This window comes from Achroia grisella, unplaced genomic scaffold, assembly GCF_030625045.1.
Source record: "Achroia grisella isolate CSIRO2021 unplaced genomic scaffold, CSIRO_AGI_Agris_v1 utg869, whole genome shotgun sequence".
NCBI lineage: Eukaryota > Metazoa > Arthropoda > Insecta > Lepidoptera > Pyralidae > Achroia > Achroia grisella.
In genome coordinates this window covers 210,835-225,294 of record NW_026713049.1, presented here as the reverse complement: position 1 = coordinate 225,294, position 14,460 = coordinate 210,835, and the positions used below count along the sequence as shown (strand labels likewise).

Here is a 14,460-nt window from a genome sequence, read left to right as displayed (position 1 = left end):
ATCTTTTGAAAGATTGAAACCTTTCAACTTCTAAGCGATCGTGTTTTATTTTGATTGATAAATGTTAAATATAAAATTATAGTGACACAGTATTTTTAATGAAACTCTACCGATACGACTTGACTGATTCGCATGAAACGTTGAGGACGTACAGTATTATTTGTATATATATATATTTCAATTTTTTTACTCTTTTTTTTACGATTCGTCTTTAGAAAATAAATAGATGTACCTATATATTACCAAAAATTTTCACCCTTCTACCATCAACTTTTTTAATAGCGATATTAATTTATATTACAAAACAATGTTTACTGGATTAGCTAGCAATTATATAACAATAATATACATACATTTAGGATTATTATCCCAGATGGGATAGTCCAAGCATGAGCAAAATTACGCTGGGAATATTTGAAGTCAAACAGACGAAGCAGACACCGCTGTCTCTTTAGTTAAATTAGATTCATACGGTTGTTTATCACTGGAGTGTTAGTCAAAACATAACTTTAATTGACACACAACATTTTTGTTGTTGACCAGAATAGAATTTATAAACTTTCCAGGTCAGTGTAGGAAACCTCTTAAAATGTTACTGAAAAATACTAAGATATTACAGAAAGAGATACAATAGACGCTCAAGAAAGGTATACAACTACATCTAGCATTTGTCCGGACCGAATAAAGCACAATGAAGTAGAAATCCTATTGAAAGGCATTAAATCTCAATGGAGACGGAAGACCTTCAGACCCAATGTTCCGGAGATCAGTCGTTTTGTGTTAGCATAAAATAATATACGCAAGAGGATTATTTAAGGAGATCATAGTGAAAATATAATCTATAGCTCTCCCAAATAATGGACACAAGTTGACTTTGGAGAATAATGTTTACATTCTAGATTGTAAATTATATGCTAAGTACACCCGTACTTAGCATATAATTTACAATGATTGTACACTTGCTGTTGCTTCAAAAATACACTTCACGTCAGTAGAAATAGAACCCTGTTTACTTTAAGACCAAAGTAAAAGGAGATCGCAATTACAACAATTTGAAAGAACATGCACACAGGTACAACGGCTGATTAGATTTTAATAATATATGGTACATAAATGGAACATGCATTAAATCAACATTTACATATGGTGTAATGATTATTTCATAATTAAAGCTGGACAATAGTAGGTATAGTAATAGGTTTTAGGAGAGAAAATATCCATTTCGTACATATGTAATTATATATTCGAAGAAGAAATGCTTTTACTGAAGCACGACCTCATTTCAATTCCAATTTTTCAAATGTTCGATTTAAGTGTTGTAAGATTGCTAATTCTAGAAGTAGAGATAAAAATGTTCTTTTATAAAAAAACGTTTACATGGATGCTTCTTTGGCATCGCAACGAACGGAATGGACTATTTTCAAGTCCGTTTTTTTAATCTATCTAATGGGTCTAAAAAAAGTGTTAAGAGCTAAATAATATAGTAAGAATTAGAATTTATGTATTATATTATCTGTGATTGAGATAAGTGATTAACACTCCAATGATCGTTTACAGCTCTAATAAGTTAGTAACATAACTAACTTAAAGTTCGGATATAAGTTGTTTGATGGATAGATGGAACATTTTCGTCCCGATCTAAATAAATTTTTTTTTTTTATTAAAATTAATATACTCTACACAAAACCTTTTTAAACATAAATAAAATTGAGAATAATATACATAGAAAGAGAGATAGAGAAAGGCAGAATTCGTTTTACGTATTTCGTCAATTAAATATTGAGTCCCAAAAAGTTTAGATGAAAAAGGCAGTATGCTATTTGTATAAATTATATTGACTTGTACAATAATTTAGTGTTGATTTGGTGTCTATAATTAAGTTGGATTAATCTTAGTAAGTTATTAGAAGTTTGTCTCGTTTTTCATTGAAAGTTCAGATGGTGATTGAGTGTCGAACTTTGCATTGCCAATAGACTCCAGGGATATTTGCATGTCTTTCTTTGGATTTGCACAATCTCTATATTCATCTCTTCGAGAAAGACTAAACAGCTCAAATTGTATTAGTACTATGAATGCTATTTTTATCAAATTTTATCGAAACTAAATAGATATAATTAATTAAAATAATCATAGTGCGTCATTTAGTATGGATACTAAATAACTGATATTAATACTTAATGTTTATTTTGTAAATAAATATTTACTAATACAATAATATGTATAGCTCGGGAATCGAAGCCACGGTAATCAAAAGTCAAGTCGTGAGTCGAATAATGCACCCGCCTGTGCTAACGGTATACGCTGTCCGTGAACCAGTGTAGGATAAAATCATTACCAATTTTCAATTGTAACGGAGTGAAATCTACAATTTTGCAGTTATTTATGGACAATTTAACAATTGCAATAGTGAACAAGATAACTTAGCTAATATTTGCAGATTTCAAATGATTAATAGAAAATCGCAATCAAAGATTTTAATACGTCACAGTTGGGAATTGTTAATAACATCGTTATATAATTAGGGTTCAGGTTGCAATGTGGAGATTTCTTCCGAAATTAATCATAATGGTTCAAGGATCTCGTGTAGTTAAATCTGACATACCTAGTCATAGTGAATTGCTTGAAATGGAGATCACAAATACCAATTATAATATTACCAATCTCTTTCTCCCACGATGTGTACCTACTATTAAATGAAGGACAAGCTCATAATTTTCCCATAGCTCCTTTACGCTAACATTATAATGATGAGTCAGGGTAGAAGTATCTACCTCTGCTTTGTTTAGTTTTGATGTGGGCATTAAGTTCACCGCGCTAGCGTAAGGGACTATACCGTGTTTAATTAATGTAAGCCCCCTGAATTCATATTTTGAGCCCCATTTCCTTAATCTACTGCGAGTATAAGTTTCACAAGGACGATCTTGCTGATAATTAATTAATATAGTCCTATCTTATATTTTGAACAGTTTTTGTCAGTTTATAAAAACTACCTCGGTGGTCTAGCGGTCTAACACACCGCTTTACGTCCGATGGTCGCGGGTTCGATTCCTCGCACGGCACAAACATTTGTATTCATGAGTATGATTGTTTGTGTCGGTCTGGGTGTTTTCTATGTATATTAAGTATGTATTTACGAAAAAAAATATCTGTGTATTTGTATCAGTTATCTAGTACCCATAACACAAGCTTTACCTAGCTTAACTTGGGTCTAGATGGTGCTGTGTGAATTGTCCTGAGATTATTATTATATTATATTATTATATATATACATGATATTAGGTAAAAAATAACGAAATAATGGTATACAATGAATTTACTATCACAACCCCAAAGATTAGTAAAGTGCATGAGCAGATCATATTTTAATAGTGTAGGTAACATACTACATGGCTTTTTGTTCATATATATGTATATCGCGTCCTAATCCTCGTTACTAATAAATGTTTCCTTGCGTTGTCTGAAACATCCCTGAATTGAAACAGAGTTCTGGGCGTGTACCAATTGTCCTGAAGAATGACGTCAGCCACGCCTCTATCAGGTTAGAAGATTAGAAACACGCGGACAATTAATACAAAGATAAAAACATACATGATATACTCGTATATGTTCGAATATATTTGTAGTTGTTGACTTTCATTGGTTTATTACTAAAGTTTATTTTATTTTAATGACCTACGTACAACTGCAAAATTATGGATGAATAGAATCGAAAGTAATCTTCATTTAAATAAATGTTTAAATTTGCTTAATTTTATGGGTCTTTTTTTCATAACTTTACTGCCATGTTCGGAATGGGTACTAAACTTAACTGTTGTTCTTTATGAACAAAAGTAGATTTTTTGAAGTTTATGCTTATATGGGAATATAAAATCCTGAAAAGCATGAAGTCATAGAAACCAAGTATCGTAAATACGATTTTCGAACAACGAATGGTAATACGAGTATAACTGATTTTAGATTGACCTATACCACAAAATGTTAATATACCGTAAATGTAATGTAAAGTATGTTAATACCTAGGCATTGATATACATATGTATATCATAAAAATGCTTTTATTGTAAAAGGGTATTTCTTAATTATCCGTTACAGCTTACGATTTCAACAAAATACTAAAAACGATGAGTTCAGTTTAAAATTCTTCCAATGTATTGCCGTATTACTATAAACGTATAAGTTTTATTAGGTCACTGCACAGCATATCCTACAGAATTAAGCCCTATACAATGTGTTACTAACTCAGCGTTTCATTTTAAATCGAGAATGACAAGATACTACTCGAGGATTAAAGCGTAAGGTATAGTAAACTCGATACAAGGTCCTATATATAACTACTTCTACTAGTTTTTTCTCGTTGTTTTTCCCGAAGAAATTAGGGTAAAAAGTATTATATGTGTTTTATTCAAATTCATGCAGATATTTAAGTTAAAATTATTAGAAAAAGAAGATTATATTCTTAGAAGGTAAATAGCAGAACTTACTAGCCTTGTAACCTTATCAGGTCGATATTTTTTTAATATATGATAATCTTTAAAAAACCTTTCCCCCAATGACGAATATTCACCATGATAGATTCTGTGACCTCATTATTTCGCTGTATATGTGATTTATATAGACGTTATTAGCGTAAATGGGATAATTATTCCATCATCACTTAAGTACATAAAAATAATCTTTCTGAGAAAAAAAAGGACGTATAATCGAATTCCATAAACCAAATAATAATTAAATTTTAATTATTAAACAATTGAGTTTTACAAAACAACAAATTGTAAATGTGCTACTAAGGAATATCATTTTATTTACGTTTGAAGTTGAGTTTAGAGCCGGGAGCGAGCCTTCTATTGTTTCATTGTTTGAACAAACACACCTATATTTCATTAGAAGCCAGCAAAGGGCCTGTCCTGTTATCCTTCGTGGCTTTGAACTAATAAGTACATACTTGATCGTACTTCTTACGGATAAATTTATGATTGTTTCATGAAGAAAAACAATATTCTTGTACATAATGGAGTGCTACCACACCAAAGATTTCACAGTATCTCTTTGGAGACATAGTATTTTGTATTATGACAAATAAAATAATAATCTATAAGTTGTCTGCATAACGATTTTTATAAGAGTATAAGATTGCTTATTTGATGATGAGTCTAATACTGCTAGTTGCAGTAATAGACTTGATCTCAGCCTGGTTGCTGAGGGCTTTAATGATAAAATCTAACAGTACTCTTATTACAAAAATATAGATTTGAGAGCATTGTGGCTTATTAGTTTGTACTCCCACTTATAGACCTCAAAAGGTAGTGAGTTTGAGTCAGGTCGATACCATAACTGTGTATCAATTTATCTTCCTGAGTAGTAACATTTTTTTTACGAAGAAGACTCCGTTAACAAACCGATCGAAATCATCCGATATAAATCCGAGTGTTAATGGAGTAAAAAAATAGCCAATGAAATATAGTTTAGCCATATCAACTATTAGATTTGATATAATAATGAAAGTCAATGCTTGTAACTACTCCATTTAATAATTAAATTTATACAGAACGATCTGAATAGGCCTGTTGATGACAAAGTTCTTAGTAATAGCGAAGTACAAACAAAATTAGTGTCGTATTCCTTTTAAAATATTCTGAAAGATTCATGCGAAATTGTGAATCAATTAAATATTTCCTACAGAGTAACCTTAATATTAAGATGTTTTGTGGGTTTCATCTCACTGCCTACTTTGATGTCCTTGGAAGAATGTTAGACTTGAAAGCCTTACTTGCCTACTTCACTGAGTGCGGTTAAACACTCGGTTTAACAAAGACTTGTTTTAATCTACTCAAATTAATATTATACAGATATTAAGACTGAGTTGATGACAATTAAAGTTCTCAGAATTTTTTGTATATTAAAATATATATACACATATTAGATAGAGATACCTATATAAGAAGTTTATACATATACATATGATTAAATGGTACTGAAACAGAATAGAATAGAAAATTATTTATTCAAATAAACCTACATTGAAGCACTTTCGGATAGTCCTAATATTTTTTTTAATCTACTACTCTTTCTGAAAGCTGTCTCATCGCAAGAAACTTGCGCGTTGCTCTTTTGAATAATTTAAATAACTCTAACGATTGCCATTTTATTGCAATAGTTAGAATCATTTAAATTATTAATTATTTATTAAGTTTTTGAATGTTGAACTAGAAAGAGAGAGATGGAGAGAGAGAGGGAAAGAGATTTTTTGTAATTGTTAGAATAGTTATATAAATGGAGAGATCAATGATTTAGCTGAATACTGAACATGTTTTTTTAAATTTAAAATGTTATATGTATATTACGCTGACCCTAAATAAATGGATAAGAAAGGAAGGAAGGAAGAAGCAGATGATGATGTATTCTTTCAAGAATACTGCTTGTTGTTCTTTTTCTTGAGTTTTCAATTAGAAACAGTATCTTTATTATTGATCTAATTTTTTTTAAATAGTATACTATAGATGGGATATATGACTAATATAGACTATTACAAGTCAGACAAAATGTCTTTGTTTAGTCAACAGATTAGAGAAATAATAGCTTTATAATTAAATTCTACTTCTTTGTACTATGTTATGCGATACATTCGCAATTAAAGAACTGGTTTTCATTTGTTTTTAGAATAAAAGTTCTTAGTATAATTTTATTTAATTAATTTGTCTTAATTTAATAGTTCTTTTAAACAAAATTTCTATCACTCTGAAGATAAGACAGAAAAAAAAGACATGACTCTGTTATAAATAAAATTGTCAAAAGGTACATATGACAAGTACATATGAATACCTACACATCATAAAGATGTCAATTTCAATTTATTTCAAACTAGAACTTAGTAAGTGAGTTACATAATGCAGCGCCAGATCAAATAGTTTATCTCATTTCATTCGATGTGACTTTTCCTTCTTGGTTTTCCTCCTTTATCACAACACCATCCCTTATTAGAACACGAAGGGTCGAAAGAATCATTATTTTGTATAACGAATGGGTTGATAACGAAAATGATTGTTTGGAAAATATTTAAGCATATAAAAGGTTCAGTAGGACTCTACATTTTTTATGTTAATTTGCATTGCCATTTCAGAACTGATTTTGATGATGCTTTAGACTGAAATTATTTTGTTGGTTCCATATGATTTTTTTAATAATTTAAATCGGCTTATTTTCTACAATAAGTTTAATACGTATAAAAAAGTTAAAATTTGACAGCTTACTAGATTATGTGTTATAATAATTTAATATTAAAAATTTATTTGTAAAAAATAAGCCCGTTTCAATTATTAGAAAACTCATGTGAGAATAATAAAATAGATTGTATTATTTGTGAATCACTCACGCTTTGCCATTTCATAGGTTTAAGAATTTCTTCGTCCAACATAGTGACTTAACGGACATATTTCTTTTCAAACAAAAATACAATTTGCAAAGCAATCACTTGGCGACATAACTACATAGATAAGACTGAAGGTATCGATGCAGACAAACTTTATACAAACTTGTCCTGTAACATATTTACGTAAGAACATACTAGATATTCTGTGTTTCGTTTGTTTTTTGTTTTATATAACGTATACGAATGATTCAAGTATATCCAGCGAAATGAAGAGACGTCGAATATTGCATTCACTACATCGGCAATAGTTGACTATACCTCTAACTATTCCATCTGTGGCAGCTATTGTATATATATAAAAATAATTACGAGTTATAATGACTGTTAATTATATACTAGGAGCCCCGCGCAACTTTGTCTGTATCAGGCAATGTCAACCAAGTCATTTATAATTATATTTCGCCCAATTTCCATAATATCTTTATAGCCTAAGTGTTGTTTTAATGTATAAGTTATATTATTGTGAAGTTTTTTCAAAATCCGTTCCGTAGTTTTGCGTAAAACAGTAAGAAACATCCATCTATCCATACTCACAAACTTTCGCGTTTATAATATTACTAAGATAACCTATCTGTTTGGACCCCATTACTATACAACACTAACACACTAACTTTAGAAATTAAGTACCAGAATAACCCTGAACACACTTTGGGTGTCTAATAAAATCACCAAGATGTCAAGTGTCGGTGCCTGTTTGAAGTTTATTAGTTTAGTCGAGTGAACACGAAAGCAATATCATTTATGGAACTCGCTCTATGAGACAAAGGGGTCTGTCCCTTGAAAGCTTTACTTCCACGACTCCTATTAAACTCTTAAGATGTTTATTGATGACAAACAGGTTAACAATGCGGATTTTCAACTTAAATACACGGATATAGGCTCCATTCCAATTGTAATTTGACCCTTATACTTAAAGATTGAATCTGTCGTTCTGCAAAAGTTGGTATCGTTGTCGTTATAATAAAGTTTATAAATATTTAATCTGGTGACCAAAACTTTACTAACAGATATATTATATTGAAAACGACTACTATTTTATCTTTATTAAAGAAATTTTGATTAATGATGATACTGAATCAATATGGAACTTGAAAAGTAAGCTCGCAATATCAAATTGAATTCGCTTCTACCGGACAGTGTTCATGTCGTTACTATTTTATTATTTGACTAGCTGTGCCCGCGATTTCAGCCACGTGTAATTTATAGCTAACTAGAGACCCACCTCGGGACCCACCACCTTCGCACAGATGGAATACAATTTTTTAATTTCTCGGCTTATACTATACTAAAACATGCATGTATTACACATATAAGCCTTTATTATACATAAAAACTGTATTAAATCCGTCGCATAATTTAAAAGATATAAATGAACAGACAGCGACGCCGATGTATAAGCTATATATTATTGTAAAGTTTCATATGTTCAGTAATTTTTGTGTAAAAGAGTAACAAACATTCATCCATACTGGGAGTGTATGGATGAATGTTTGTTACTCTTTTACTCAAAAATCATCAATCAAACTTCCGCGCATATAATATAAGTAAGATATACTACACACCTACTTGTAAAAGGTAGCGGTATGACCAATATTATTTATTACCTATCTACATAATCTACCTAAGTAATTGAGTTAATAATTTAATAATACAACGGATTCCGAAAATTGTTGTTAAGATACTCCATTTCAAAAGTGGGTTACTTCAAAGTTAATCAGGTAAATTGGCGAAAAAATTCAAATTTCCTTTTACACAAAAATTCGTCTTCATTAACCGAATTTTATTTTCGTCCTTGTTTGCGTGCTAAATATTAAAAGAATGACAATTTATATTTCGCATTTTCATGAAACAATGTTATAGCTTGCGTTGTTAAAGAAAAAAAAAAGAAAATAGAAGAGTGTAAAAATATAACAATGTTTTCATCGGTAGCCAAAGAGGCTATTCTTTTAATTTTTCAACTTCGTCATATTAATTTTTAAATTGTCCTTAAAGCTTTAAAACAGTTTGTTGATGTATTTTATATTTATATGAGAGAGAAAGAGAGATACGGAATAGAAACACATAAAGCTAATAACAAATATATAGAACTATTGTTTAATGTCAAAAAAATATTTTTTTATTATAAATGGGTTTCCGTTTGGTCTTCATCTGGTGGAAAATGATGGCAGACCTAGGATGTAGCGCGCTTACCCAGAAAAAATCTATACCGTTGACTTGAAGAATCCGAGGTATTGTTTCGACAGGAACACGAAAGCTGGAAGTGTGTTTCACACTATTTATTAGTGCGCATTAGAAAATTACGACGCGTCAACCAAATCAAAGAATCATATCATGCATGTTGTATACATGAATACATTTTTTAATTAGTTATATACGCAACCTGAAGTAAAAGTAAACTATTATACTTAGAAAGATTAAACTATATATATATCTATAGTTCTATAACTGGGGCACTGTGATTTACCAGTATGTAATTTATTTGTTATGTAGAATGTAAAATTTTTTATTACATAATACTCGAATGATTTAGTTAACAGTTTAGATATAACACTTATATATTATACTTGTAATAATAAAGTTCTTTTTCATTTGTTTTATAAAATACTAACTACTCGCCCTGGCTTCGCACGGGTATACATGTACTATATATATAAACCTTCCCCTTTAATCACTCTATCTATTAAAAAAAATCGTTTCAAAATCTGTTGCATGCCACCTGGTGGTTTGAGGGAGGCTAAGCTCATTCTATTAAACATATACCACTTATAGACACTTAATTGGAAGTAAAATAAGGGATTACTAAATTTCATTACAATTATTGGATTATCATTTACAATATTAAAAATGTAAAACCAGTATAACCAGAACTTTCTTTGTAAAACCCGTATCTACGAAACACGAGACTTCTAAGATGTTTTCAGTTGTATTTCCAAACAAAAGATAAGAAGTGATGTCAAGCACGAAATTAAAGATATAATTTTATAACTAAGTAAAAACAATTAGGAATGAAGGGAATTGAATTATTATAACATTTAATAATGACTATAAACTTAATTTATAGCTGATAATTTATGGAATTACTGAGTACGAGCATCATGCCACTCAATTAAATGCGACGATTCCTATACACCATCAGGTAGGCCATCAGTATGTTTGCCTCCATTACAGAAAAAAATGTTTTAATTTATGTTAGCAAGACTGTTAGTTATAGTTAGTATCCACTAAAAAAAATTAAGAAAAAAAAAGGTGTAACGCAGGTAAAAAATGCGATTATAAATTATAATAAATTAGTGACATACATTTTATTGAAGTAAGTTGACAATAAAATTTTAAATTGTCTTCTAAATTGATTTAATTGATCTTGTGACCGACATTTAGCAATTATATAAAACAACCTCCATTCTCGAGGTTTAATATTATATATAGGGGTATATATATATATATATATATAGGGAGATGAAATGTGTTTTCCACGTACGGAATCGTGTTTACGTTGGAGCGCGCTCTGGCAGCTTTTTCCGGCGTGAGAGGAGCCTATTGTAGTCCTAACGACGTTGGGGGAGTACCATGGCTTCCTGAGAACTTTAAATGAATAACACTTATATAAAAGTCAATACTATGAATAATATACCAATAATTATTTATTTTAGTATAATTTTACAATATTGATGGATATAATTAAACATATTAAAATATTTTAGACACTAATTATAATCAAATATACCATCAGGTGGATAGTAAATTACAATTGTTACTACAATATCCACATTGAATATATTATAGTTCACTATTTTGTATATTATTTATTATAATAGCGTACACACGCAGACTTCTTTTAGAAATGTTTTAAAGAGTTTATCTTAAATAATTAAAAAAAAAGTCAAAATCAAGTCAAAGTCGAAGTAACGTAAAAAGTAAAAATCAATCCATCATACGTTATTGTAGTTTAACTAAAACAGCGCACGCCAGAACGCTATTACTATATTTGATTCGATTTACACTATAATGTCTTTTTTAAATTATTTTGACATAAAAGGTTCGCTATAGTATATTATTATGAAGTTTCCCTAAAATCCATTTAGTAGGTTTGCATGAAAGAGCAACAAACATCCATTCAAACATCCTTCAACCTAAATAAACTTTCACGTCTATAATATTTGCAGGACTAATTACAAACAGGAAATGCACTTCAAATTGGAATATGCATACAGTCCACGTACGTTATGATTAACGGCATAGAAATGAAAATGGCGAACTATTTCTAGTATGTTGTAATAGTATGGCTATTACTATAGGGATTTGAAGCTTTTATACGACGTGCCGCTTGCAGGCAAATATGAATTTTCATTTGCTAGGTGTTTCAATATTTGGATTCACTAATAAGTTCCGCAAATTCTGAAACAGGTTTTATTCAAAACTAGCTGAACACGCAACTTCGTGTACATGTAACTTTATTGTTTATTAGCCGTACCCGGGACTTCGTCCGCATGGACTTTAACTTTTTTTTAAAATAAAAGTAGCCTAAGTTACTCCTTATTACATTAGCTACCTGCCAAAAAAGTCCCGTCAAAATCGGTCCAGCCATTCCAGAGATTATCCGGAATAAACAGATGGACAGACAGACAGATAAAAATGATAAAAAATGTTATTTTGGTGTATGTGCCGTATTTATATTCATGTGCATGTAGTAAAAAACGATTATTTCAATATTACAAATAGACACACCAATTTTATTTATATGTATAGATGTATAGATAAAATGAATGGAGCAATTTTAGTACCTACAGTTTACCATAATACATTAGTGAAAACCGTACCCAAATTGGTTTAGTTATAGTTGAAATTAGCGGGCACAAACTCACAGACAAATAGATCTAATGTAAACTGATAATAATTGTTACATGTAAAAATCATACGTTTATAAAATTCCTCATTATAGATTTCATCATAAAACATATTCTGCTTATATACGTCTACACGTCTTATATTCTGAGGTATGAATATTAGCTATCAGTTAATTTCATACTCTACTTTGGTACCCAAGTGGTAAGAAACAAACGAACGAACGAACATATTTATAATATTAGCAATAATTTGGAATCTACTAAACAAATGCCAATCTTTATAAAAAGTTGTCTACGTGTGTGCCTACAGTCTCTCCTATAGCATTTCAGCCATTAAACAGCTTGCTTTGTAAGCTGTGTTTTGGTTAAAGGGTGGAAGTATATCATATGCCAACGATTGATAGGTATCACGGACGTCACAATGATAACATGATGTACGTGGTGCATATTATTTTCTTAATTTAGAATAATATTGAAGTAATTAGTGTAGAGGCAGTCCTCGTACGGCATGTTAGGTTCTCAAAATACGCGACGTAAATCGAAACGACGTAAGTCGAGGACTGCCTGTATTTATATGCGTATTGAAAATATCGGGCAGCAAATATATATTTAATTATTTAAAAAAATGTATATTAATATAATTGAACAGCCTCGGTGGTCTAGTGGTTTAGCACACCGCTTTATTATCCGACGGTCGTGGGTTCCATTCCTCGCACGGTACAAATATTTGTATTCATGAGTATGATTGTTTGTATCGGTTTGGGTGTTTTCTATGTATAGTATGTATTTATTTACAAAAAAAATGTATCCATGTATTTATATCAGTTGTCTAGTACCCATAACACAAGCTCTGCTTTAGTTTGGGACTAGATGACGCTGTGTGAATTGTCCTGAAATATTATTATTATTACAATAATTAATAAATATGTACCATATTTAATGAACTTACTATGATGTCATCTTTCGCGACAATTGTGAAAGAATGAACTTAAGTTTTAAAAATATATATTACTATTAAGTAATAATATTTAATAGTGCACGAAAATAGTAAAAATACATGATTTGTCAAATGTATCATTAATATATATGTAAGCATCTATTTTATGCATAAAAGTGAAACATTTATAATATGTAATATTTTTATAGACTCGAGAGAGCTATGCAATTGAAACTTGTACGAACAGAAAACAAACGATTATTGAAGCCTGGAGGTTTATTACTTTTATAATAATGTACCCATATATACAGAGAAAATACAAACCGATTCGTAAAAAAATATACCTAATATGTACTATACCTAATGTTTATTTTAATGTTAGTAATATTCTAAACAGAATAAAGTTTGATTTTTTATATGTTTGTTAGTTTGTAATATACTTATATCATAACACTAGAAATACTTGATAGATTTTAAATATTTCTTCACCTAAAGGTATAATATCACCATACAACATAGTTGTAATCAATGTGGATATAGCCATGGGTTATACAGACCGCGAAAATAAAATAAAATTTCTTAAATGAAAAAATAAAGGCCTTGTTACACTAACCTGGCGAGCGCAACTGCATCAAGCGCTTGCGGTTGTCGCGCATCTATGACGATAACATGCGGCAGTCGCGTGTCCACGTCGCGTCGGAGGATGTCGAGGGTTTCTCGTAACCCTCGGACAGTACGTGTATCTCCACCCACTCGAGATGCCGCTGCTGAAGCCGCAGCGCAAACGCGCGACGTTCGTTCCGGAAACACGCATAGTAACTGTAAAAAAAAGTTTCATTAAAACCATTATGTTTCAATTAATATAATAAATAACACTTTATAAATACATTAACCACAAAGAACCATATTTTTAAATCTATACATATAGTATTATAAAGAGAGACAGTATTATGTTATGCGGAAAGACAACTCAACCAACCACAGCGTCTATTTGAGAAAGTCTTTTAAAGTAGCAGTATAATATAATTATAATGTACATGATAATAAATTTTTTTTTATTTGAAATAGGTTTAGAAAAAATATTAGCTTCCATTAATACATATTTAACTCCATTAAACTCACATATTTTACTCTATTTCCACTTCAGGTATTACTTTTATCACAGAAGGTCTGAAATAACCTGTCTCTGTCGTAAAAATTAAGTTACTCTTTTTGCTTCCCTATTGGTATTTTCTAGACATAAAATAATTTCG

At 30.3% G+C, this 14,460-nt stretch overlaps 1 protein-coding gene across 1 annotated transcript in view; it reads right to left on the bottom strand.

The window, feature by feature from the left end:
• Positions 1-14,460, bottom strand: part of LOC131852852 (high affinity cAMP-specific and IBMX-insensitive 3',5'-cyclic phosphodiesterase 8-like) — a 96,391-nt gene that overhangs the window by 44,821 nt on the left and 37,110 nt on the right. The window contains exon 4 of the mRNA XM_059203590.1: positions 13,821-14,026. Within this exon, the coding sequence (XP_059059573.1) occupies positions 13,821-14,026 (206 nt within the window). The remainder of the gene's footprint in view (positions 1-13,820; positions 14,027-14,460) is intronic.